The following is a 27,022-nucleotide window of genomic DNA, read 5'->3' as shown; positions in this document are numbered from 1 at the left end:
TCTCCTCCTTGGCCCTGGGAGCTCAGTGCACAGAGCTCATCATTAAGTGAAATTGGTCCCTGTTCTCCAAAACTCTGAGGACATCCTGATCTTAACAAAAGAAAAGGATAAAGTGAATGTGTTTAGAAGGTTCTGGGCCCTACCTCTTCTCAGGAGAAGACTCATGTACATTTCCCATCTGATTCCCAGTTTTAAGGATCTTCACATAATGCAGACCTTTTTTCAGTTTAATTGATGAGTTCCAGAGCTTGATATTTGCAAGTCCATTGTATTAATAGTGTAAACTAGGGGGAATTAGGTCTTCCATAACAAAATCAAAAGCTTTCTGTCTCCTGACTTAAGATCTGTCTCTAACAGAAACTACTTCCCTTTCTTAGGGTTTTTTTCCTTTTATTTAAAGGACCGCCCAAGTTCTAATTTTTCCCTTTCACTGATGTATGTTGGCATATTAGAAAACTACTGATTTTTATACATTAACTCATAACTCCCTATTCCTCTTGAATAGCCCAGAGTGTTGAACAGGACTGCCTTTAGGAGGGCCGCTAGGGTGGAGACGCCTCCAGGTCTGCCTGGGCGGGACCGGTTTCCGGGCCCCCCACGTGGGAGCTGGGAGGACGCAGGTGCTGTGTGCCGCTGTCCCGGGACCTTCCTCAGTGTTGGACCCGTGGGTCTGTCATAGGGAAGCTCCCACATGGCAGCTGGTTTCCGTCAGAGCACGCAGAGAAGTGACAGAAACAAGGGCCTGGAAGACGAAAGCCAGTCTGTTTTGTGCCCTAATCTGGGAAATGACATCCCATCAGTTCTGCCATGTGTGCTGGTTGGAAGCCAGTGAGCAGGCCTAGGACACATCTGAGGGGATGGGTCTCCACAAAAGTGCAAATGCAAGGGGTGGAGGCCCAGGAATCACAGTGGAATCCACCTCACCCTCCCTCAGAGCGCTGGGCTCTAGGCACCAGAAGATGCTGGGGCTGTCTCCCTGCTTCCCATGGTAACCCCAAACCCATCACACCCCGGTGCTCTCAGCGACATTTCCTGCAGAGTAACTGGCAGCGGGGTAAAAATTGCCTCTGACTTGGTATTTCTGCAGATATCAAGTTCCTTGTGGACACGCAGCCAGAAGAAGCCAGTGTGGTTTCCCTTCTGTCAACAGCGCCCCTCCACTGACATCGCATCAAATTGCAGCTGTTCTGGCCCAAATTCAGCAAAGGTCCCTAACAGCTTCCAATTTCTGTCCATTCAGAAGAGTTCATTTGCTCCAGAATATATTTTCTTTAAATTACTTTGGGTGGACAGACCCTAAAGTTTAAATGAATGTTCTTTTGCCCGTTTGGTTTTTCTCGAGTTGAAAAAGTGGGTTTGGTGGTAGTGATGGACCTTTGCAAGCTGCCGCGTCCCACCCCTGCAGCCCTCCTGCCCCACAGGACTCTGGGTGAGGAATCTGGGGATTCATTTGTCATTAACTGATACAAAGAAAATTTGACAAAACCTTGATGCTGAAGTAGGAGACCGCAGTCTTATCCCACCAACAAACATCAGCAATTAGACAGCTATCCATGAGCACAACAGCTCTGGGGCAGCTCGGGAGTCACTCAGGAAATTCCAGCAACACATCAGGACAAAACACCTGGGAATAACCATAATAGTGACACAAAAGGGAAGCAAGAACAGCTTCATTTGTCTGCATCATCCCTGGTTAAAAAGGCAGCATTACTTTCCCTCATACCAGGGTTCTTTGTGTATCATTTAGGTTTGCGTAAATGGATGCGCAAATATAGAAATCTTGTAATGCAGTCATTTTTACTGGGTGTCTTCTCACTGACAGCTATGGCCTCATCACTGGTCAGGAGCATTCCTTTCATTCATATCAAAGTTACTTATCAATGTAGTTGGTAGGTGACATAATCTAGAGAGAAAAGTCACGGTAAACCAAATTAGTCTTTGGATGGCTTTTCAGAGAACCAAGACCACTACCAAAAAGCCATGTGTGACACCTCTGAGGATAGGAGGATACATATTTTGAAGAACAAAAATGTTGCCCAAAGATGGATTCATCATGACTGAAGACAGGGAACTATGATAACCAAGCAAATACCAAACAGGTTGTTACTAGTGAAAGAAAGGAGTCCCCCTTTGCCCACAACATGGACCTTTGCTGTGCAGGATAAAGGACAGGAAGACAAAGTACAACTTCTTCATGATGAAATTTGTGACTTAATATCCTCGACACATTCTTAATTATCAGAACCACATGTAAACTGGGAATATGACATCAGTACTTGAGTCGCAGTTGTGCAGTCTTTACAGAGACGTATATTTAAAACCACCTTCATTTTATGAGCTTATTTTGCAATATTCCAATTGCACTCAACTCATATCTTTCTCCTCGTGTTATGACTTACCATTCAGGAGTCAGGCCATAAGAAAAGAAACAAAAGCCAATAATTTTAATAGCAGTAACTGAGTCTAAGGAGCTGGTCACATGGCTGCCAAAGGACAAAGACAAAAATGGAGCAACGTGGTCACAGATGGAAGCTGAGAAATACCAAGGGCTTAGGGAGGTACAGCGAGTAGTGAACTTAACTTTAGAGTGTAGTGAAATTGCTTATCACTATTGGAAGTATGCAGCAAGAAAGCCAGATGGAAAATAGAGCAGTGATTTCAAGAGACTCATCCTAGCATCGCAAGATAAGGACAGAAGGGTGAGTTTGGAGCAGAAAGACAATAATTTAATAACCGACACAAACGAAAATCCACAGTGCTGATGGACAGTGTATTTGAGAATAATATTGGAAGAAAATGACATTACCTGGAGCTACAATAAGCTCCTTCATAATTTAGCCCTTTAAGGTTGATCTCTTCAGGAACTCACAATTTAATGATCTTGGGTGCTTTTAAAACTATCCTCATTCCTAGCCCCACACTAGTCCAACTGAATCAAAAAGAGCACAAAAATTCTCAATCACAATATAAGCTGGTCACAGGGATAGTAGTGCAGCGTGGAGAATATAGTCAGTGATTCTGCAACATCTCCCAATGTTGGCAGATAATAACTGCACTAGTGGCGTGAGGATATAATTATATGGGTAACTGTTGAACTACTGTGTTGTGTATTTGCAGCCAGTATAAGATGGTGTATCAATGATACTTAAACAAAAAATAAATTTATAAAATAATCTCTGAGAATGAGACCCAGCCATCAGGATTTACAAGACTCCCCAGGGGATGCCAATAAAATCCATGGTTGAAGACCAGGTAACTGCATCCTCAGACAATACATAAATGAATACATTTGACAGATGAAAAATTTGTATGGAAAATACATGAGCAACTGTGGGAAAGGATGTAAATTGCAAGCACAAAAAAGAGGTTATCTCACCTGGATAGCAGGTTTTTTAGAAGAGTCTCTCATTCATTCATTCTGATGACCAGGGATCCCAAAATATTACCCAATACAATTAAAGACAAATTAAAAGAACTAACGCTCATCTGTGAAACAAGGACAGGAATGAGAGCCATGACAATGGAAAATACATGACTCAGGAGGAGAATTCACTGGTATACATGTTTGGCTTCGCTGATTTTTTCACCTTCCGCTCCAAAAAGGACTATACCTACTGAGATGAGCCTGTTTTGCTGATGAACCTCCACATGGAGCTCTGGGTGTCCCTGTTTCTCACACCCAGATCAAGAGGTTCACCATGGAGAAGACCACCAGATACATCCACAAGGCCACCACACCCTTCCTGGAAAGGGTGACAACGCTGATCCAAGACACCCCAACAGCTGTTCCACAAAGTAAACAAACAATTGACAGGGGAGAGCCACAGGTGGAGAAGGCTTTGTACTTCCCACCTGCTGAGGGGATGCTCCGAATGGAGAGGGAAAATTTACAGTAAGAGAACAGGATCCATGAAATAGGGAGACACCCAGAGATGGTGCCAAAGAAATACATGATTATGTTATTGGTGCAGGTGTCAGAACAGGTGAGGTGCAGGAATCGAGAAGGGGCACAGAAGAAATGAGGAATTTCCACATCCTTGAATCAGGTGTGTTTTAACATCCTCAAAGTATGCAGCTGGGAGAACAGAGGCTGATGAAGAAAACACTTCAGCTAAGCCACAGAGGCTTGTGTTCATATGAGTAGGTAGCGCAGGGGGTGGCAGATGGCCCTTCACAGATCATAGGCCATCACGGTCAGGAACATACCATCCATACATCCAAAAATGATAATATAGACATCTGAGTCAGGCAGCCCACCTAGGAGATGACTATGCTGTGAGTTTTGATGTCCTCTACCATCTTGGGTATCAGGGTGGAGGTGAAACCGATGTCAGCCAAGGATAAGTTGAAAAAGAAGAAATGCATGGGAGTGTGGAGGTGAGGGTCAGAGCTGACATCCAGGAAATAAGCATGTTCCCAAGCTTGGTGACCAGGTACATGGACAGGTACAGCCCTAAGAGGATGAGCTGCAGTTCCAGATCATCCAAGAAATGCAGAAGGAGGAATTCTGAGACGTGTGAAGTTTTGTGGTCTGGTGTAGCTTTGATGCCTTTTGAAATACAGTGGGGTGTGTTCAATAAAAGGAACAAATATATTAAAAATGCATCTATTACTGTGTCTATATGTTGGGTTCAAGCAACTGCCAACCGGTATACAAGCCTGGAGTCAAACACTGCAGTGACTTGCAATATTTATCAGTGAGACAAATCCTACCTGCCTAGAACTCTTTCCTCGTTGGCTTCTGTTATTCACCTTTCTACACACATGAAACTTAGAGAATACTCAGCTGAAGAGGATCACAGGAACTAGAACACTGAGATAACAAATCCATGATCACAGTGAAAACACATCCTACTTCTTTAAGAAAAAATATACCATAAGAACTATTCTTCAACCATTAAGAAAAAAAAAGTCATTCAAATTTAAAGAACTTAAGAAGCAGTTATATATAACTTATTTTATTCAAATACAATGCTAAATATTCCCTGAATTTAGAATATTTATAAGCATTTTCATTTTCTCACATTTAATGGGCAGGCATGAAGACAGGAGTTAGGGGTCATTGGGAGCATCTTGTATATGGCACACTACACAGACTCCAGCATCTAGAGAGACTCAGGTTGTGTCTCAAATTCACTGCACAACAAAATTTGCTTGGAGACAACCTGGAAAATGGGTAGAATTTCCTCTGCATTGGGTACTTCTGCAGACCCCACTATACTGCTTCTGGTCATGCTGGCTCAAGTTGACTCCCTGGTTTCTGTTACAGCAGGTGGGCCCTCCATCATCAGGCCAACCTGCAGCGATTGCATGGGCACATTTAACAAATGTCCCCAGGGGCTCTGATTTCTGTTAACCAGAGAGGAATCAACACACTCGAGTATGCATTGTCTTCAGGTTTCTTCGTGTTTTCAGCTAATGAAAATGTTAATAAAATGTGGTTTTGGTTTATCTGTTTTTTTCCCCTAGTTTATGAAAGTGGGATGTATGTGGATAGTGGGCTTTTGTAACTTTCTAAATCCATTCCGTGTAGCCTTCCTGACCCAGACACCTGTCTGCTGAGGAACGTGGAGAATCGTTTGTCATTAAATGGTGGGATGAAAATGGTAATGTGTACCCATTATATACATCATGTACAATAGCCAGATTATATACAGTCGTCAGATTGGACATGGAGGGAACGATGCTATTTTTCCTGTGTGTGGATAAATGACAGAGGGTATCTTTATGGGTTAGCACATGGCAGGTATGCAGAGGTGGGCATGAGGAGAGACTGGGTGGGAGATGTTTAGAATGATTAGTCCAGAGAAAAATGTATTATTTAACTGAACTTATTTTGTAGTAGATGACAGAGACAAACTGGATTCGCAGGACATGGACTATGAAAACCAAAGGTAGTTATGTTTGTGCAGTAAAATGTGACATATTCTCTTTGTTCTTGTCCCAATTTCCAATCCCCCCTGCCAGCGTGAGTGTCCCTGGCCAAATGGCATGTGAGAAGATGTGGGCTGGGAAGGGAAGAAGGTGACGGTTGGAGCCTTTTAAAATATTTGGGCAATAATAAAAATAATATGAAACTGAAGTCATCACACACTGGGAAGAGGGGATCAGATATTAGACTCATCACCAAAGATGAGTGTACAGGACATAGTGTACAAATAATAAAGATACTTATGTTCATGTAGTAAATTTCATAAATTGCTTTGTGCTTTTCCCAGCTCCTCCTTAAGCAATGAGTATCTTTGAAGGAAACAGGAATCTTCTCACATTTGGTGTGTGGTGTGTAATTCAGAAATTACTGTCCTCACTTTTTTATCCCTTTATTATATGTGGAAGTTTTCAAAGCCCACCTTTTATTCTGAGGCTTCATCTTTCTGTTTCTATTAAGGAAAAACAGATCCCACTTGAGGGTCTTGTATTAAACACAGACACACCATGCATTCCTTAGAAAGGCCTATGAAGGCAAGGGATTTGGAGAATTAGGAAAAAAATATGAAAAGAGGTCAAATTTTTTCCACTTTTTCTTATGATAAGGTGAATGATTTATTCAGTGTTGTAGAGAGTAGTGATGTGCATAATCTCTACCCCTTACTGTGCTATTTTTAATATATGGATAAATAATAGTCAGTCCCTGCCCTTGACCTGGCCATGGCCTCATCATGTACACATAAAATGTAATGGCCAGGCAGGCATTCAAGATAAAGTATGCATGGTGTTCAAATAATTTATTTAAAGGATGTCAGACTCAGAACAGATGACAAGAATTGTATCGATATTTACAGTTTTCTTACCATGTACACATATGATCTGTTACATCCAAGAGGGCTTTAAGCATTCTGCCATGCCAAGAGCTTAAATGATGTAAAGGGATAACTTGAGCTTTTAGGACATAGTGAGTTTTTAAAATATATTTTAAATTAAAGTATACTTAATATACTATTATATTGGTTTCAAGTATACAACATAGTGATATGACAGTTATCTACATTACTAAAAGATCACCCACTACTATAATTACTCTCTGTCAACATAGAAAGATGTTACAGAACCATTAACTGTATTCTCTTAAGGCATCGCGAGTTTACTGACCACTTTTGAAAGTACCTAAGATGAATAAAGATGGAAAATACAGCAGTGATTTCAAGAGCCTCATCCCAGCACCAGAAAGCAACGTATAGAATGTGAGTTTTTTGCAGAGACCATAGATTCATAACCAGAACCCATTTCCAGCTGTATGGATTAAATAGAAGATAGTTGAAAATCATTATCAGGAATCATGGGAAAAACACATTGTCTGCTGCTCAGGCCCTTCATGTCTTCCCCCTGAGAGCTCTGATCTCATTCAGTTCTTCAGCATTTGTCCCTGGGCAGTCGGGACACTGCTTGGTACCCTAAGGCATCCAAGCCACTATTGCAGAAATGATCAGACTTACATCAATCAGTAGGTCTCAATGGTTCCACACTGGAACCATCTGGATGCTTTTAATACTCCTCATGCTCAGGACACACCCCAGTCCAATGAAATCAGGAACGAACCAGTATCAAGAAGTTTCCCAGATGATTCCAGTAAGAACCAAGGCTGAAACAAGCAAATGCATCTTCACACATAACCTACATACCGAGATTTATGAAGGAGTGACATGTATGGAAAATACACAAGAGCTGCTGGACAGGTGCAGACTTTAAACATATAAAAAGACAGTTGTTCATCTTCCCGGGATGCTTGGATCACCAGTGAAAATCCACCGAAGTACCCACGGAAATAATGGGATTCCATCACGCAGGAATTTTGACACACTCCCAGTCCCATTAAAGATGTACCAATGGAAGCAATATTCAGATTTTAAGCAAGAAGAGGTGGAACTCACATGCTCTGACAGAATGATGTGATGAGTGAGAAATAACTGGCAGGTGTAGGTGTTTGGCTTTCTGCATTTACAAATGCATGTTCAAATTAATGGCATGAGGGCTGAGGTTAGACTCTTTTGCTGAAGAGCTTCCGCATGGCCGCTTTGATATCCCTGTTCCTCAGGCTGTAGATGAAGGGGTTCAGCATGGGGGTGACCACAGTGTACACCACCGAGGCCACCGCATCGTTCCTGGGAGAAAGTGAGACAGCTGAACTGAGGTACACCCCAAGACCAGTGCCATAAAATAAACACACGACTGACAGGTGAGAGCCACAGGTGGAGAAGGCTTTGTGCTTCCCACCTGCTGAGGGGACTCTCAGAACGGAGGAGAGAATTTTGTAGTAAGAGAACAGGATCCCGGAGATAGGGAGAAACCCGGAGATGGCACCAACAAGATACATGACTATGTTATTGGTGGAGGTGTCGGAACAGGCAAGGTTGAGGAGTTGAGAAGGGTCACAGAAGAAATGAGCAATTTCCACATCCTTGAAATAGGTGAGCTGGGAGACGATCGAATTGTGCATCTGGGAGACCAGAAAGCTGGTGAAAAATGATGCCAACACCAACAAGCCACAGAGGCGGGGGTTCATGATGGCCGTGTAGTGCAGGGGGTGACAGATGGCCACCAGCCGGTCATAGGCCATCACGGCCAAGAGAAGACTGTCCAAACACCCAAAAAACATAAAAAAAGACATCTGTGTCAGGCAGCCTACATAGGAGATGACTCCGCTGTGGGTTTGGGTGTCCGCTATCATCTTGGGGATCGTGGTTGAGGTGAAACCGAGGTCAGCCAAGGACAGGTTGCAGAGAAAGAAGTACATGGGGGTGTGGAGGTGGGGGTCAGAGCCGACGGCCAGGATGATGAGCAGGTTCCCAAGCACGGTGACCAGGTACATGGACAGGAACAGCCCGAAGAGCACAGGCTGCCATTCCCGATCATCTGACAGGCCCAGGAGGAGGAATTCTGAGACACGTGTTAGGTTTTGTGGTTCTGTGGAGCTTGGACACCTTTTGAAAAAGAAAAGAGTGTTGGGAGAAAAGAAGCAGGTAAGTGGGTACCTGGGCCTGTGCCCATGGTTTGCGTGCAAGCAGTTCACAAGTAAAGTGTCCACACGTGGGGTCACATTCTCCCTTCCCTTCAGCAGTATTGCTCAGTGTCTGAAACCCAATTTTCCTAGCACTGTTTCCTCACTGGTTTCTGAGCCTATTCACCCTTTTATACACACTTACATTAGAGAAACTCAGATATAGAATGTCAGAAGAAAAGAGGACATTCAGGGATAAATGAGCAATCCTGGAGAATACCATAAAATGCAAGCCTGGCGGGGCCGCGCTTGCCCCACTTCCGCTTCCGGGCCGACCTGAGGCGGTGGGCGGTGCGGGACAGAGCAGTTGGTGGGGTGCCACCTTCGCACGGAAGCGGCTGCCCTCGGCTGGCAGGGCGGCGGCCGGGGGTGGATGCCGCGGCCTCCCTCTCGGGCCCGCGCCGGCCCTGGGACGTGGAGGTCATGCTCGGGGCCCAAGGAAGCGAGGCCAGCGGCTGGGCCCCAGCAAGGCGGGAGGCCCTGGGGCCGTGGAGGGCGAGGGGAGCTCGCAGAAGAGGAGAATGGTCAGCCGGGCGTCCGGGAGAGGAGAGGAGCGAGTCGGCCACGGAAAAAAGAAAAGTTACTGAATCCTCAAGGGATGATCCACAGCCAGGGACTGACCTGATCTCTTTGGAGTCTCCAGTGAAGGGGAATTCTTACTTACTGCAGAGATCCCCATGATAAGCCAGGAGCCCAGCATTGCTGAGGAGCATCAGTCAACAGACTCCAAGCACATGGAACTTCCAGAAATAAAAGAACCAAGCAATAACTTGAGTGTTACAAGAACTTAAAACTTATCACCAAGTAGAGTACTTTGAATGTGCCAAATGGAGGACCAAGAGCCAAGAGTAGTTCCTGTACTGGATCCTGGATTGATGAGGTCAGAGATCTGTGCTTCCTTCTCAGCAGCAAATGAGTTAAAACATGATTCCAAAGGTACAAACATTTATTTAGGAGAAGTTATGGATGAGACCTCTGAAAATGAAAAGCCAGGTGACTTCAGTGAAAAAATAACAGTTTCAGACTTGGATGAAAAGAGTAGATTTTCAGACAAGGTAACTCTTAAAGAAGAAAATGAAAATAGTTATGAAGTTGCAAAAGCAAAGATTCTAAAAATACAGATATTATGGTTGGTGAATGTGAATTAGCAGCGCTGGGCCCAAAACCTTTGTGCTTATCATTGCCACCGCTGAATCTAAATGCTCATCAAGAAGACACATTACTGAAACCCTGGATGAATGATTTCAGATTTCCAGGAACACATTCTCTTCTAAAGCTGCAGAATTCTGAAACTTATGAGATAGTCAAGAGGGAAAAAAATGTAGGGGTGTTTCAGAAACCCCTGGGTTAATGATACCTCATAGGTATTGCGAATTTCATTTTAATACATTACGTGGCTGTGAGCGATCACAATGCAAGTTTGCTCATGTGCCTGAGCAAGGGGATGAAAAGGTTTCACGGATGTGTTTAAGAAGTACATAAGTATCAATGAGCTGTGTTTGCTGCAACGTGCAGTAAATATATTTATGGAGTACTGCAGAAAGTTTCCTCCAGGTATACACTTTGATTTACAAGTGCTAAATGATCTTCTAAATTCTTTACTCAAACATTGTTTATTGAAAGAAGTATTTCAGGTAGTGAACCTCAGCATAATGGTTAAAATGCTGCCTGCTCTGAAAATATTACCAGAAATATTTGAGCATGTGGCAACTATGACATTAAGGAATGCTGTGCCTCCTTTAATTGATATCCTTTGCAAGCTTATTGAAGCCGGGATGGTGTTTGACCCAGAACACCTTAACTACATTGTTAAGCTTTTATACTAAGTACAGGCTTCCAAACAAGAAATAACTGCAGATCTGGATTTGGAATCCAGGTTGCAAATGAGGCAATTTAAAAAGAACTGGAAGTGTGATTTAGATTCAGCCTTGAATGAAATAGAGCATTGTAAAGAAAAAGGTGACTGGAACAAATCAGGAAGTTTATACATTAACATAAAAATGAGCTGTGAATACTTTGCAGATTTCCAGAGATTTTGTGCTTGTATTGCTGAAACACTAACAAAAGACTGTGAAGACGAGAGACCAAGTGTTACCATTTTGTGAATTTGCTGAAACAGTTACCAAAGGTTCACAAAACGGTGAAGTAGATAAAGCTTTTCTGGGAAGAATCGGAATCAGTGTTACGTACTTCTATCACAAGCTATTGCAGTGGTCCAAGGGAAGGAAGGTCTTAGATAAACTATGAATTAAAAATACATTTTACAAGTTTAAAAGGACTTACAGGACCCGAGAAGTTAGCCCCAAGATGTCAAATTGTGAATATTGCAGCAGAAATTTTTCTAAACAGTGGAAGCCTAGATGGTGCCATTTGGGTACTAAGGGAGTCAGAACGGATAATCAGTACACCACTGTGGCCTTGTGACAGACTGGATGTACTCAATCGACATAATCTGCTCTGTACAATTGCACATGAATTCTTAGCCAAGAGCCTTTACAGACAGACATTTGAAGCTTTGCAAAATCTACCAGGTTTTCAAAATTCTCAAGAAACTGTGGAGGTCTCACAGTATAGCCTCTTTTTAATAAACTTCTAGATGCCTGTATAGAAAGCAACAATCTTGGTATGTTATCTTCTGTAGCAGAATTCATGATTTCAAAGAGCATCCCTATTGATTTTTCCTTTCTTAGAAGATTAATTACTTCTTTAGGAAGAAGTTGTTTATGGCTCAAAGCCAGAGCCCACTACAAAAGTGCTCTTTCAATGGGTTTCTACCCACCACTGGAGGGAAATTGATACCAAAAACTTCTACTGATGCCATCTTATTTATCTGAGATTGAAATGCTTTTAGCTATTGAAATCTTCCTAGTATCTAATGTTAGTAGAATTCAGAGTCCTGGAACACAGATGCTGCAGAGAGTTTTGAAAAGATGTGAAGAAAACAAATCTCGGAGCAAGGATGATCACCAAGCTGCAGTGGAAAGATTAATAATGGCTGCTCGTATATCGGATCCAAAGCTTTTCATTAAACACATGACCGTCAATGTTAATAAGGAACAGGTTTATAATTTGGAACATTGTTCTGCCCTGAAATGGTTAAAAGAGAATATGAAGTGGGCTGGGTAGGTCTGGCTTTTCAGGAACCATTAGTTAATAAAGGCATTTTTTTTAAGTTCAAGTAATCATTGTTGAAAATAAAAGGCAATAAAATACAAGCCTGCTTTCTTAAGGAAACACATTGAATAAGAAGTGTTCTTCCCCCTCTAGGAAAAAGAACCATTCCAATTAAAGGATGCTTAAGTGAAAGAAGCAGCCTTCTGTCATTCAAATACAGTACAAGCAATTCCACTGATTTAGAATATTGATAAGCTATGACTGCTAGAACTATATGATCTGTATTCTCAATTAAAGTCAAATGTTTATAATCAGAAGGTTTTCATTCGATGTACCAGTTATTCTCACGAGTTGTCATTATTCTTTGGTTTCCTGGCACAGACACAAACTAGTACCATTTCACTACATCTCTTGTCCTGCGGGACACCCCTGAAATAAAGACAAAAGCAGGAAAGAAACAGGGTATGCAAGCTGTAAGGATTATGCTCTGTTTCTGTGAACCAAGGAAGGATTTAATCAGTATTTAACCTTTTGTTGTTGTTGCCAGCACTGTTCCAAAGACGATGTAAGCTCTGGGGAATCAGAAATGAATATGACTCAGTCATTTGCCTCCAACTACTCAGTATCCAGTTGTCTGGAGACAAAAAGAAAATGTTTTGTCAGATGTACATTGAAAATGAAGCCACCCATCCGATCACCATATACTCTGGATGAATGCAATAAAGATTAGTGTATTCACTAGTAAGAATAATAATCCCTATATTTTTTGCCTGTTGTATGAATCCATCACATATTTAATCACATAGGTACTATTCATTATCTATTTAGTCCTTCCTCAATGGTATCAACTAGGAATCAACTGAGAAGACAATGTTGACACTCAGTGATAATAAGAACTTGATTCTTGTAACTAGTTAATAAGCATGGCAGATGGGACTTAAAATTATATTACAGAGGCACATGCAGTTAACTTCTTTACTGTGTTAAAATTTAGAAAGATTAAAGCAGCGGTTCATAGCTGTTAACCAGTAACTCACTTATGGGCATCTTCCCATAGGTTCTGGTTTCCTGAGTGTGGAGGGAACTGGAAACACTGACCTTCTGTTTCCCTTCGACATGGTGGAGGGCTAACTGAGAGAACAGAGGAGGAAGTGGACAGCCTAGGCGAAATCCAGGAGCAGGTGCAGGAGAGAGATCTGCCCTAAATTCATGAGCCAGCTCTTACTGCGATCCCGCCTGGCCATCTCAGTGATCTTTCCTATACTATATGCAGCAAGTGCCACCTTCTCCACCCACAGAGGCCTGCCAGTGACCTCCAAAGACAAGAGCACGGTGGGCAGAGGGCGTCTGTGTGGAGTAAGCAGAGAAGTGAAATGGCGGGTTTCATTGGCAAGGGATGGCCACTGGCTGGGCGCCCTGCGTCTCCAGCCCGACTCTTTGACTCCAGCCAGGCTTCATCCCGTTCTCTCTCATGATCAGGAACAGTTACACTGACAGTCTGTCATCCCTTCATCCTCTCTGGAAGAATAATAACAGGGCACATATACCTTAGGGGTGACTACACGGATAACACAGAGCACTCCATTCACAGCCTGGCACTTGGGGATCTACTCAAGAGCCACAGTGTCACGTCCACGCTCACCCGGTCTCGTTCTCCTTTGTCATCACCCTCATGATCACACCGGGATCCTTAGGAGAGAGCTGAGAGGGACTGATTCCTCAGGGTGGTGAGAGAGATGCCTGTAAGGGCTGGGAACAGTGTGGGAGTGAGGCAGGACTCCAAATGCAAGCTGATGCCCAGCAGCAGAGCCGAGGACATACACGTCATGACTGTCTGTGCTGACGCTGCATACTGGCACCCTTCCATCTGGCCGCTCCAGCTGCCTGCTTCTCCTGATGACACGTACATGCGTCCCCAACCCCACTGTAGCCGGTACCCCCAGCAGCACTCACTGGACAGAACTGCCTCTGTGCTGGGACATGACAAAGGAGAGACGAACCAGGGCCCTTCTAGTGCCTGGCAGTGGGGAGGGGGGGCGTGCTGGCGGCTGGCGCTCCGTTCTCAGGACCGGCAGGGACCCCTTGATTCAGACAGTGACTCTGAGGGGAGAAGTCTCACATACAGAACTGTCCTGGGACCAGCAACCTGAAAGGTCACAGAGCACAGGCTGGTTATTTACAGCTGTGTGGGTTTGCAGGCTCAATGCTAGGAGCTCACAATTAGCCAGATGAGTCCATGTGTTCCCCATCTCTGAGGACTTGTTAGTAGTAATGCAACAGAGTTGGAGGAAAAGTAGGTGTCCTTTGCAGGGCCTGAGGCTTCTACTTTTTGAGAGGAATCTCACCTGTACCCCTCCTCTTTTCTTTATTAAAATATACTTGATATACAATATATCACACTGGTTTCAGGTGTACAGCAGCACATTGACAATTATATACATTACTAAGTTGTTACCATGAGCCGTGTAGCTACCGTCTGTGAAATACAAAGATATAACAATATTGATCACTGTATTCCATATGCTGTACTTTTTATCCCATGACTTTTTTTATAACTGGAAGTTTGTACCTTTTAATCCCTTTAACCTGTTTTGACTGTCCTCACACCAATTGGCCCCATGACAATCACCAGATTGTTCTCTGTATTTATAGAGTCCATTTCTGTTTTATTTGTTGATTGGTTTTATTTTTTAGATTCCACAGATAAATGAAATCATATGGTATTTGTCTTTCACTGTCTGAATTATTTCATGTAGCATTATACTCTCTAGGTTTACCTGTGTTGTTGCAATTGCAAGATTTCATTCATTCTCATGGTTGAGTAATATTCCATTGTGTACATGTAGTACCACATCTTCTTTAGCCATTCATCTATCAATGGACACCTATGTTGCTTCCATATTTTACCTATTCTAAGTGATGCTGTGGTAAACATAAGAATGGATGTACCTTTTTGAATTGGTGATTTTGTTTTCTTTGGATAAACTCCCAGAAGTAGAAATGACTGGGGCATATGGTATTTCTATTTTTAGTTTTTTGAGAAATATCCATACTGTTTTTCATAGTGGCTGAACCAAGTTACATATTCCTCTTTCTGGCTCTCTTGCCTGGGAATTCAGCCCTTGGCAGGTTCCCTAGGAACTCAGCAAGACTGAGAAATGACAATGGAACATTCTTGGCATAAAAGAATTTATTATTCAGCTTTATTCTCCTGGCAATAGATTGAGAATCTTCATCCAACAGTGTGCAGATCTGCAATGCTTCTCCACCTCTGTATCTTGCCAGGGCACTGGGCAAACCTCTTTCTATGGTGACTCAATCAGTATGATTTATTGTCTACAGGTGTGGAAGCAGTAGCCGAGAAGTAGGTCCAGTACATCATAAGTAATTTAGGTTCAAGTGAGGACCGTGGCCATAGGAACTTTAATTTCCCCTACACTGACTTTTAAGTTTCACACTTCTTAATAAAAAAATTAAGACCTATTAGTTAAGTTAACATACATTAACATGTGAGTTTATCATCATCAAATGCATTCAAAGGACAAGTAATTTAAGGAGAATTATGTCTTGATGTAGAGTGTCAAGAATCTAGTAGTATTTCCATTTTCCCACTTTATAGTTTTGTCTCTAAGGACAACTTTTTATCATGGAAAAAATGCTTAACATGAGATATACTCTTTTAACAAGACTTGGTAATAAATTATCTTTGACTGTAGGCATAATGCTATACAGCTGATGTCTAGAGTTTATTCACCATTCTTGACTGAAACTTTATACTATTTGATTGGTAACTCTCCATCTCCTCTCCTGCCAGCCCATGACAGCCACCATTCCACCCTACGATTCTATGAATTTGATTATTTTAGGTACATCATATATGTGAAATCATGCAGTATTAGTCTCTCTGGGATTGGTTTATTTCATTGAGCACAATGTCTTCAGGGTTTACCCATGTTGTTGCAAATGCAGAATCACCTTTCTTGAATCAGGCCAAATTATAATATGTAATCACAGTTGATTTATTCATCTGTCAATGGACATGTAGCATTTAGGCTGTTCCCAGTTCTTGGCTATTGTGACTAGTACTGCAATGAACACAGGAATGCAAATATCTCTTTGAGATCTTGATTGCGATTCTCTTGTGTATACACCAAGAAGTGGGATGCTGGATCCTATGGAGCTCTATTTTTAATTTTCTAAGGAAGCTCCATACTGTTTTGCATAGTGCCTACCACACTATAAAAAATTTACACTTACAAAGACCTGAATATAAGTCATGAAGCAATAAAACTCTTCGAAGAAAACAGAGGCAAAAATCTCTTGAATATAAACATGGGCAACTTTTCCCCAAACGAACCTCTTTGGACAAGGGAAACAAAATAAAAAATGAACAACTGGGGCTACATCATGCTGAAAAGCTTCTGTACAGCAAAGGACACTATCAGCAGAACAAAAAGGCATCTTACAGTAGGGGAGAATATATTTGTAAATGACTTATCTTATAAGGGGTTAACATTCAAAATATATAAAGAACTCATATGCCTCTACACCCAAAAAGCAAGTAACCCTACTAAAACATGGGTAAACCTTGATTCCACATATACGATGTGGCAGAAGATATGAACAGACAATTCTCCAAAGAAGAAATTCAGATGGACAACAGGCACATGAAAAGATGCTCCACATTGCTAATTATCAGGGAAATGCAAATTAAAACTGCAATGAGATATCACCTCACACCAGGTAGGATGGCCAACATAGAAAAGAATAGGAACAACAAATGTTGGTGAGGATGTGGAGAAAGGGGAACCCTCCTACACTGCTGGTGGGAATGTAAATTAGTTCAACCATTGTGGAAAGCAGTATGGAGGTTCCTCAAAAAACGTAAAATAGAAATACCATTTGACCCAGGAATTGCACTCCTAGGAATTTACCCTAAGAATGCAGGAGCCAGTCTCAAAAAGACATAATGCACCCCTATGTTTATCACAGCACTATTTATAATAGCCAAGAAATGGAAGCAACCTAAGTGCCCATCAGTAGATGAATGGATAAAGAAGAGTGGTACATATACACAATGGAATATTATTCAGATGTAAGAAGAAAACAAATCCTACCATTTGCAACATGGATGGAGCTAGAGAGTATTACCCTCAGTGAAATAAGCCAGGCGGAGAAAGATAAGTACCAAATGATTTCACTCATCTGTGGACCATAAGAATAAAGCAAAAACTGAAGGAACAAAACAGCAGCACACTCACAGAACCCAAGAATGAACTAACTGTTAACAAAGGGAAAGGGACTAGAGGGGGAAGGGTTTGGGAAGGTAGGGAGAAGGGGAATAAGGGGCATTACGATTAGCATACATAATGTAGTGGAGGGACACGGGGAAGGCAGCACAGCAGAGAAGACAAGTAGTGATTCTATAGCATCTTACTACACTGATGGACAGTGACTGTATTGGGGTATGTGGTGGGGACCTGATAATGAGGGGAATCTAGTAACCACAATGTTGCTCATGTTACTGTATATTAATGATAACAAAATAATAAATAAATAAATAAATAATTTACACATACATTGTACAAGGGTTCCAATTTCTCCACATCCTTGCCAACAATTGTGGTCTTCCTTTTTTATAATAACCATCCTGACAGGTGTGAAGTGATATCTCAGGGTGGTTTTGATTTGCATTTCCCTGATAAATAATGATAATGAGTACTTTTTCATATACCTGTTAGCCATGTGTATACATTCTTTAGAGTAATGTGTGCTTCCATCCTTAGCATGATCATTAACCAGGTTATTAGGTCTTTTTACTACTGATTCATAGGAGTTCCTTATATATTTTGGAGATTAACCAGTTATCAGACTTATAGTTTACAGATGTGTCCTCCATCCCAGGGAGTACCTGTTCACTAATGAGGAATCTGAAGTGCACTGAGGTGCCGCAGGTACCAAATTTTTGCTGAGATTTAGATGGAGTGTGTCTTTAAATCCCATACTCTTCCTTTTACCTGTGATGCCTCCCTTAGAACAAAGTTAATAGCAACATTCTAGATAGCTACTGTGGACTTGTTTGGCATATTTCCATCTAGGCTTTTCCCCATGCATTGTGTTTATATTACTAGCATTCATTCTGAATTTCAAAGTTCAAAGAATAAAAAAAGAGTTTTACCTCTAGGGAGAATACAAAATGAGATGTCAAAGGAAACCATATATATATATATTTATATTTATATTTATATTTATATTTATATTTATTTATTTATTTATTTTTATTATATACATATATTTATTATGTATATAAGTATTATATATTTATTATTATATATATGTTTGTATGTATGTATAATAGAAGAGAGATTAAAGAAATTAGTACACATGGTCGTGGAGAGTTAGCCAGCCCAAATTTTACAGGGTAGACCAGCAGGCTGGAAACAGTGAACCGTTCTAATTCAATCAAGAGGCATCTGCTGGCAGGGGTTCTTCCTCTCCCATATCAGTTTTTTTCTATGAAGGCCTTTAACTGATCGGCTAAGGCCCACCCCTATTATAGAGGGTTCTCAGCTTTATACTCAAACTGCATTGATCTAAATGCTAATCTCAGCCATAAAGCACTTTCACAGAAACATCCAGAATAATTGGCCAAATATGTGAGCACCAATGTCGGGCCAAATGGAAACATTGAATGAGCCATCACAATTACCTTGGCAAATTCCAAATGTTTTTGTCCGTTTCTTTGGTTTTCAGAAATGGAGGCATGCCCTATACATTTTTCCAGAGTAGATCATATCCAAAGCTTTTTATATCACCTCATGAAAAACAAAGGAATCAAAACCCTAGTTTGGTCATTTTTAATTGGGGATAGTTCTTCTTATTAAGTCTGCATGGCTTTATCCTCTTTAAAGGGTGTTCCCTTCTCCAGTATGAAAGTTCCTCATCATGAAGTTGATAGACAGTTTAGTTACTGGCCAAAGGTGAAATAAAATGAACTAGTTATTAGACATGTTTTCAGAGAGCCCCAGCTCGCTGAACAAACTATGTGCAGCATCTCTAAAGGAAAGATGGGCACCCGCGTAGTGGACACACATCAGAGGCACAGGCTGACTTCTCAGGATAACAAATAGGGAGGAGCATCTTCCAGTTGAGCCCTGCAGTGTTACTAGTGAAGGGAGGTAGCTACCTTTGCTGAAGTAAAGTGCACAGGGGGACAGTATCTTCTTACCAACACAGATATGCAGTTGCAAGGAACACAAGGAAAAGGTAGGTAGAGAAATATCAAGGATGTTGGAGAAAGTCACATTGCCCATTGCCAGGGGGACCTTGCTGTTGTCCCTCGTGTGAGCTCAGATCACTTTGAGAACTTCAGCACCTAGTCATGAGCAGGAAAGGATTCAAACACACTAGATGTCACTGAACAAACATGTACTTATATCAGTAGTTCCGGCCTTGATTATACATGACAGCCAATGGGGATCATTTTTAAATCCTCATGCTAAGGCTACACTTAAGTCAAATGAAATCATGGTCTATGGTGAAGAAGATTCATCCATACTTTTAAAGTTCCCCAATGATTGTAACAGAAAGCCAGAGATGAGAGCCAGTTATGGGCAATCTTTCTCATAACATGCATCCAAAAGTTGTTTGGATATGAATAGCTGTGAATTTTGGAAAGGGTTCAGGGTTGTGATAATTTAAAAAACCCAAGTTGTACATTTCTCCAGAATGCCTGAGTCACAGATGAGAAATAAAAATGCTCCATACCTGTACAATGATTTAATCATGCACTGATTATATGAGGATAGGTTCCCACAAAGCTGCCCCAATCCTACTGATAGTGGATCAAATAATCAATACTCAGATAGGAGACACTGAGGGTATTGACAGGAACAAGAACCACAAAGATCATGTAACCAAATGGGCACAATTTCGTGTTCCAGCTATTTGGTTTTACTGAATTTTTCAACCCACATGCTGAGAAAGGTGGCACAGGCGTTGAGATTTGGCTGCACCTCTGAGGAGTCTCTGCAGGGTTCCTGTCATGTCCCTGTTCCTCAGGCTATAGATGAAGGGGTTCAGCATAGGGGTGACCACTGTGTACATCAACGAGGCCACCGCACGCTTCCTGCGAGCCCCTGAGGCAGCTGAACTGAAGAACACCCCAAGGCCTGTGCCGTAAAACAAGCAAACAACTAACAAGTGAGAGCCACAGGTGGAGAACGCTTTGGACTTCCCACCTGCCGAGGGGACTCTCAGAATTGAGGAAACGATTTTATAGTAAGAGAGAAGGATCCCTGAGACCGGAACACCACCAAAAATGGCACCAGTAAAATACATTAATATGGCGTTGGTGGGGATTTTAAAGCAAGCAATGTTGAATAGCTGAGAAGGGCCACAGAAGAAATTAGGCAGTTCCACATCTATGAAGAAGGTGAGTTGTACCACCATCAGACTGTGCAAATGGGAGTCCAAAAGGCTGATGAAAAATGATGCCAAAACTAGCAGGCCACAGAGACGGGGATTCATAATCACTGGGTAGTGCAGGGGGTGACAGATGGCCACAAATCGGTCATAGGCCATCGCAGTCAGGAGTATGCTGTCCATACATCCAAAAGCAATACAAATAGACATCTGAGTCAGGCAGCCTGCATAGGAGATGACTCGGCTATGAGTCTGATTGTCCAGTATCATCTTGGGGACCGTGGTGGAGGTGAAACCAATGTCAGCCAAGGACAGGATGGAGAGGAAGAAGTACATGGGGGTGTGGAGGTGGGGGTCAGTGCCGACAGCCAGGATGATGAGCAGGTTCCCCAGGATGGTGACCAGGTACATGGACAGGAAGAGGCCAAAGATAAGGGGCTGCAGTTCCGGATCATCTGAGAGGCCCAGGAGGAGGAATTCTGTGACATGTGTTAGATTCTTTGTTCCCATGTAGCTGAGACACCTCCTAGAAAGGAAAAAAGGCTGGGAATAAATGTAACAAGCACACAGGAAGCCAGCACTCCATCTACATTTTGAATTCAAGCAAATCAAAGTAAAGACTTCAACCCCTGAAGATCATACAAGCCAGGACCTTGAGCAATATTTGTCACTGGCGGCCAACTCATTTCCTTTTAGATCTCTTGCCTCATTGATTTCTTGTCTATTTACCTGTTTCATATATACCCACGTTAGAGACAATGAGCTAAAGTATGAGAGAGGAGCAAATGATTTAGAGCTGATACATTCATGACTGCACTCCTTTGAAGAAAATAGATGGGATAAAAATATTATTCTGTATTTAAAAAATTCTCTCCAATTAAAAGACATTAGGAAGCAATCAAATATACTTTAACTTATCCAACTGCATTACAAGACATTCCCTTAATGTGGAGCATTTATAAACACTCTGTAATATTACCTGAATTCTAAATGAAAGTCAAGTTGTGTTTAATCAGTTAGAATTTTGATATGACAGTTATGATTTGGTTTTCTGATATCTGTCCTCAGTGGAATTAAGTGCTCACCCACCTATGTGAGTTGTTTTTAAGAGTTTTTGTAAACATTAATCCTAATATGAAGTTTTGTATACAGCACTGTTTGTATCAACTCTACAGCATCTCAAGGACAGCCTTTGTGCTTGAGGCTGCTTTCTGCATTCTTTAAATCTCCACTATATATTGCATTGATAGAAATATTTAAACATGAGCAGCAGTGGAAAAGATGGTGGCGTGAGAAGTGAGGCAGACACCTCTTCACAAAACCACATATAACACAAAAGTACAGCAAATACAACTAATCCTGAAAAAGCTACCAAAGAATGCAGAACAGATTGCTTACATCTGGGGAAAAGAGAAGAGCTCATGGAAAAAGGTAAAGTAACAAAGCCATGCTCTGGCAGGACCCAAGCCCTCCCCCACACCAGCTCACAGGCAGGAGGAAAAGAAATGGAACTGGCAGGGAGAAGAAGCACAGGACTGCTGAACACCCATCACTGGAGGTCTGATCCTGGAGCAGCAACCCACATTACATGGTGCTCCGGAGATTAGTGAGGTTGGAAAGCAAAGATAGGCAGAATACATGGAGAGACTGAGATTGCAGTTGCTTGTAGAGAACAGGTACCCACAACCTGCTGCTCCAGAGCTAAAGAAAGACAGGCACTTGGATAGACTTCCCAACAGTGAGAGGGGTGCTAAAGGGGAAAAGATTGCACAGAGCTTGCTGCTCAGGAGAAAGGAGAGGGGGACAAAATTGTCCCGGCACACTCAGTCCAACAGGTTGAGGACTTTCAGGAGCTTCAGATGCTCCATCCCCTACCTGGAAATGCAGCCCTGAGGACCCTCACTGCAATATGCAGTCTGCCACTCCTTCCTCCTGTCAGGCACTGGTCCACACACCTGCACCCCCAAACATGGTACCAGGCCAGCTTGAGAGTGACACTGCCTACAGCATCTACAGGGGTGAAATGCAGAGGCTTCTCCCTGTGTGCTCAGCCCATTGGACCTGGCAGTGGAGACAGGCTCTGCAGCCAGGAAGCTGCAAAGAGCTCTTTCACCAGTGCCACTAGCCTGCAACCCCCACTATTGCTCCAGGTGCCTGCAGTTCCAGAGAGTAGAACTTCTGGGCACTAGATGCCTACACAAAGTTATTATTCTGTAAGAATAACTAGAAAAATTAAATGGCAAAAAATTTTGTACAAACAGAAGAAAACAGAAAAAGGGCCAAGTGAAACTGAAATCACCAATCTTCTTGATAAATATTTCAAAATAAAAATCATAAACATGCTCACAGAGGGACAGAAAAATATTAAAGATCTCAGGAGAACTTCAAGAAACATCGAAATTTTGAAAAATACAGTATCTGAAATGAAACATACAATGGAGGGATTTAAAAGTAGATTAAATGAGGTAGAGGAGATGGTAAGTGAAATAGAAATTAGAGAATAGGAAAACAAAGAAGCCAGGGAACAGAGAGAAAAAAGGATCCCCAGGAATGAAATACTGAGATAACTGTGTGACCAATCCAAATGGAACAATATTCCCATGAATAGGGGTACCAGAAGAAGAAGAAGAGAAAAAAGGGATAGAAAGTGTCTTTAAGAAAATAATTACTGAAAAATTCCCCAAACTGGGGAAGGAAATGGTCTCTCAGATCATGGAAGTTCAGAGATCTCCCAACACAATGGGCCCGAGGAGGACAACACCAAGACATATAATAATTAAAATGGCAAAGATCAAGGAGAAGGAGAGAGTACTGAAAGCAGCCAGAGAGAGAGAAAACATCACATACAAAGGAAAAATACATTGAAAAGATATGATCAAGTGGGATTTATTCCAGGGATGTAAGGATGTTATGGTACAATATTCAAAAATCCATCAACATCATAAAAACCATTTTAAAAAAAGAACAAAAATCACACAATCATCTCAATAGATGCTGAAAAAGCATTTCACAAAATTCACCATCCATTCATGACAAAAACTCCCAACAAAATGGGTATAGAGGGCAAGCACCTCAACATAATAAAGGCAATATAAAACAAACCCACAAACATCATCATATTTAACAGTGAAAAGCTGAAAGCTTGCCCTCTAAGATCAGGAACAAGACAAGGATGCCCACTCTCACCCCTATTATTGAATATATTACTGGAAGTCCTAGCCATGGCAATAAGACAGCACATAGACTTAGAAGGCATCCAGATTGATAAGGAAGGTAAATTGTCACTGTTTGCAGATGGCATGATATTGTACATAAAAAGCCCTTAACAATCCACCCAAAAACTACTTGAACTAATAACTGCATTCAGCAAAGTTGAAGGATACAAAATTAATACACAGAAATCTGTTGCATTACTATACACTAACAATGAACCAGCAGAAAGAGAAATCAGGAAAACAACTCCCTTTACAGATGCATCACAAAAAATAAAATACCTAGGAATAAACCTACCCAATGATGTGAAAGACCTAGACACTGAAAACTACAAAACACACATGAGAGAAATTTAAGAAGACACCAATAAATGCAAACACATCCCATGCTCATGCATAAGAAGAATTAATGTACTCAAAATGGCAATCCTGCCTAAAGCAATCTACAGATTCAATGCACTCCCAATCAAAATACCAACAGCATTCTTCAACAAACTAGAACAAATAGTTTTAAAATTCATATGGAACCACAAAAGTCTCTAAGTAGCCAAAGCAATCCTGAGAAGGAAGAATAAAGCTGGTGGGATTATGCTTCCCAACTTCAAGCTTTACTACAAAGCCATAGTATGAAAACAATTTGGTCCTGGCACAAGAAAAGATCCATAGATCAATGGAACAGAATAGAAAATCCAGATATAAACCCACATACACATGGCCAATTAATACACAATAAAGGAGCCATGGACATACAATGAGGAAATGGCAGCCTCTTCCACAACTGTAGCAAAACAGGACAGCTACATGCAAGAGAATGAAACTGAACTATTGTCTAACCCCATACACAAAAGTAAACTCAAAATGGATCAAAGACCTAAATGTAAGTCATGAAACCATAAAACTCTGAGAAAAAAATATAGGTAAAAATCTCTTGAATATAAACATGAGCAACATTTTCCTGAACACATCTCCTTGGGCAAGGGAAACAAAAGCAAAAATGAACAAGTGGACTACATCAAACTAAAAAGCTTCTGTACAGCAAAGGACACCATCAGCAGAACAAAAAGGCATCCCACAGTAAGGGAGAATATATTAGTAAATGACTTATCTGATAAGGGGTTAACATCCAAAATATATAAAGAGTTCAAATGCCTCATCACCTAAAAAACAAATAACCTGATTAAAAATGGGCAGAGGATCTGAACAGACACTTCTCCAAAGAAGAAATTCAGATGGCCAACAGACACATGAAAAGATGCTCCACATCACTAATTATCAGGAAATGAAAACTTTAAATGCAATGAGATATCACCTCACTCCATTTAGGATGCCCAACATCCAAAAGACAAGAAACAACAAATGCTGGTGAGGATGTTTAGAAAGGGGAACCCTCCTACACTGCTGGTGGGAATGTAAATTAGTCCACCCATTGTGGAAAGCAATATGGAGGTTCCTCAAAAAACTAAAAGTAGAAATACAATTTGACCCAGTAATTACACTCTTAGGAATTTACCCAAAGAAAACAAGATCCCAGATTCAAAAAGGCTTATGCACCCCTATGTTTACCACAGCCCTATTTACAATGGCCAAGATATGGAAGGCACCTAAGTGTCCATCAGTAGATAAATGGATAAAGATATGGTACATATACACAACAGAATACTATTAAGCCATTAGAAGAAAACAAATCTACCATTTGCAACAATGTGGATGGAGATAGAGGGTATTATGCTTAGTGAATAAGCCAGATGGAGAAAGTCAAGTACCAAAAGACTTTACTCATTTGTGGAGTGTAACAAGCAAAACTGAAGGAACAAAACAGCAGCCAACTCACAGACTCCAAGAAGGGACTAGCGGTTACCAAATGGAAGGGGTTGGGGAGATCAGGTAGGGAAGGAAGGGGAAAGGGATTGGGCGGCATTATAATTAGCACTCACTATATAGGTGGGTCATGGGGAAGGCAGTATAGCACGGAGAAGACAGTAATGACTCTACAGCATCTTACTATGCTGATGAACACTGATTACAGTGCGGTGGGGGGACTTGATAATATGGGTGAACATTGAAACCAGAATGTTGCTCATGGGAAACCTTCATTAGATTGTATATCAGTGACATCCTAAAAAAATGTTTCAATACATTTCTAATTCTAGAATTTGTGGAGCATTATTTCCCAATGAAATCAGCACTTATTTACAGTTGAGGTTTTACAATCAAGGCATGTCCCAAAGCTGACTGAATCCCAGCCTTCTTAAACTAGATTGAGAACTTCAATGTCAGTCCTTCCTGACCGTGGGGTCTACAATTCTCAATTGTAGGCAGTTCGGGTCATAGTTCATCCTGGCAGGTAACGGCGTGATTTAATTTGAAAAAAATGCAAAAAAAAAGTGTAATTCAGAGAATAATAAAAGAAAAGCCTGAATTATAAATGGGGTAAGAATGGAACCCAGCTTACAGGGTCATTTTGAAAAACGAAAGGAAATAATAAATATAAAGTGCTTAGACCACTGATGGTCACTCCCAATCGACCATTATAATTAACTGTGGATCTTTTAAAATATACTGAGGTGCTGGCTGCAGCCTAAAACCAGTTAAGGTAGAATCTCTGTATGTGAATCTGTTCATAAATCTACTGTACAGTGAGAGCTGAGAACCACTGCCTTTGAATACCAACAGACACTTAGTAAATTCTCCATTAATGCTTTTTATTAGTAGTATCAGTAAAACCCACTCACCATATTAAACATTTAAAAAGTGAGCATTCAGTAATATGTGCTTCATAGCTTATTCTATAGAGATTGGAAATATTACCAATAAAATTTCAGTTTTCTTGCATCCCCTCCATGATCTCTTTCCCCTACATATACATGTCCCTCAAAGGCAACCAGTGTCTAGAATTTTATAGGCATATTCTCTTGCCAATGTTTCTGTCGTGTTAGGATTGATAAAAATGTTAAAATGCACTTCTAATTCTAAAATTTGTGAAGTATTGTTTCCTCATCAAATGAATACTCTTATTTACAGTTGAGGATTTACAACTAGGGAAGGTCTCAATGGTCTTCCTGAAAACTTAGCTTATTCCCTTATTCTAACAATCTTATGCAAATTCATTTACCTCTCCACATAACACAAGTGAGAATGTGTATGATATAAATATGAAGTATAGTTTTTTGCATTATTCAAATCAGTGCACATTTAATTCTGCTGTTCGTTGCCTGCATAATTTTCCCATTTAAAAAATCAGATACAATCAACTACCTATTCTTACTGCTGAAATATA

At 41.3% G+C, this 27,022-nt stretch overlaps 2 protein-coding genes across 2 annotated transcripts; both read right to left on the bottom strand.

The window, feature by feature from the left end:
* Positions 1-7,975: 7,975 nt before the first annotated feature.
* Positions 7,976-14,091, bottom strand: LOC118920775 (olfactory receptor 18-like). The gene is made up of 2 exons (XM_036902159.2): positions 14,063-14,091; positions 7,976-8,918 (listed from the first exon to the last, which is right to left on the bottom strand). The coding sequence occupies exons 1-2, from the start codon at positions 14,089-14,091 to the stop codon at positions 7,976-7,978; spliced, it is 972 nt and encodes a 323-aa protein (XP_036758054.2).
* Positions 14,092-19,935: 5,844 nt separating this feature from the next.
* On the bottom strand, positions 19,936-21,132 carry LOC118920963 (putative gustatory receptor clone PTE01). Its single transcript, XM_036902563.2, has one exon. The coding sequence runs from the start codon at positions 21,041-21,043 to the stop codon at positions 20,075-20,077; it is 969 nt and encodes a 322-aa protein (XP_036758458.2). The 5' UTR covers positions 21,044-21,132; the 3' UTR covers positions 19,936-20,074.
* Between the last annotated feature and the right edge of the window lie 5,890 nt (positions 21,133-27,022).

This window comes from Manis pentadactyla, chromosome 12, assembly GCF_030020395.1.
Source record: "Manis pentadactyla isolate mManPen7 chromosome 12, mManPen7.hap1, whole genome shotgun sequence".
NCBI classification, from domain to species: domain Eukaryota; kingdom Metazoa; phylum Chordata; class Mammalia; order Pholidota; family Manidae; genus Manis; species Manis pentadactyla.
Note: the sequence above shows the minus strand (reverse complement) of the source record. Positions and strands in the feature narration are given on the sequence as shown.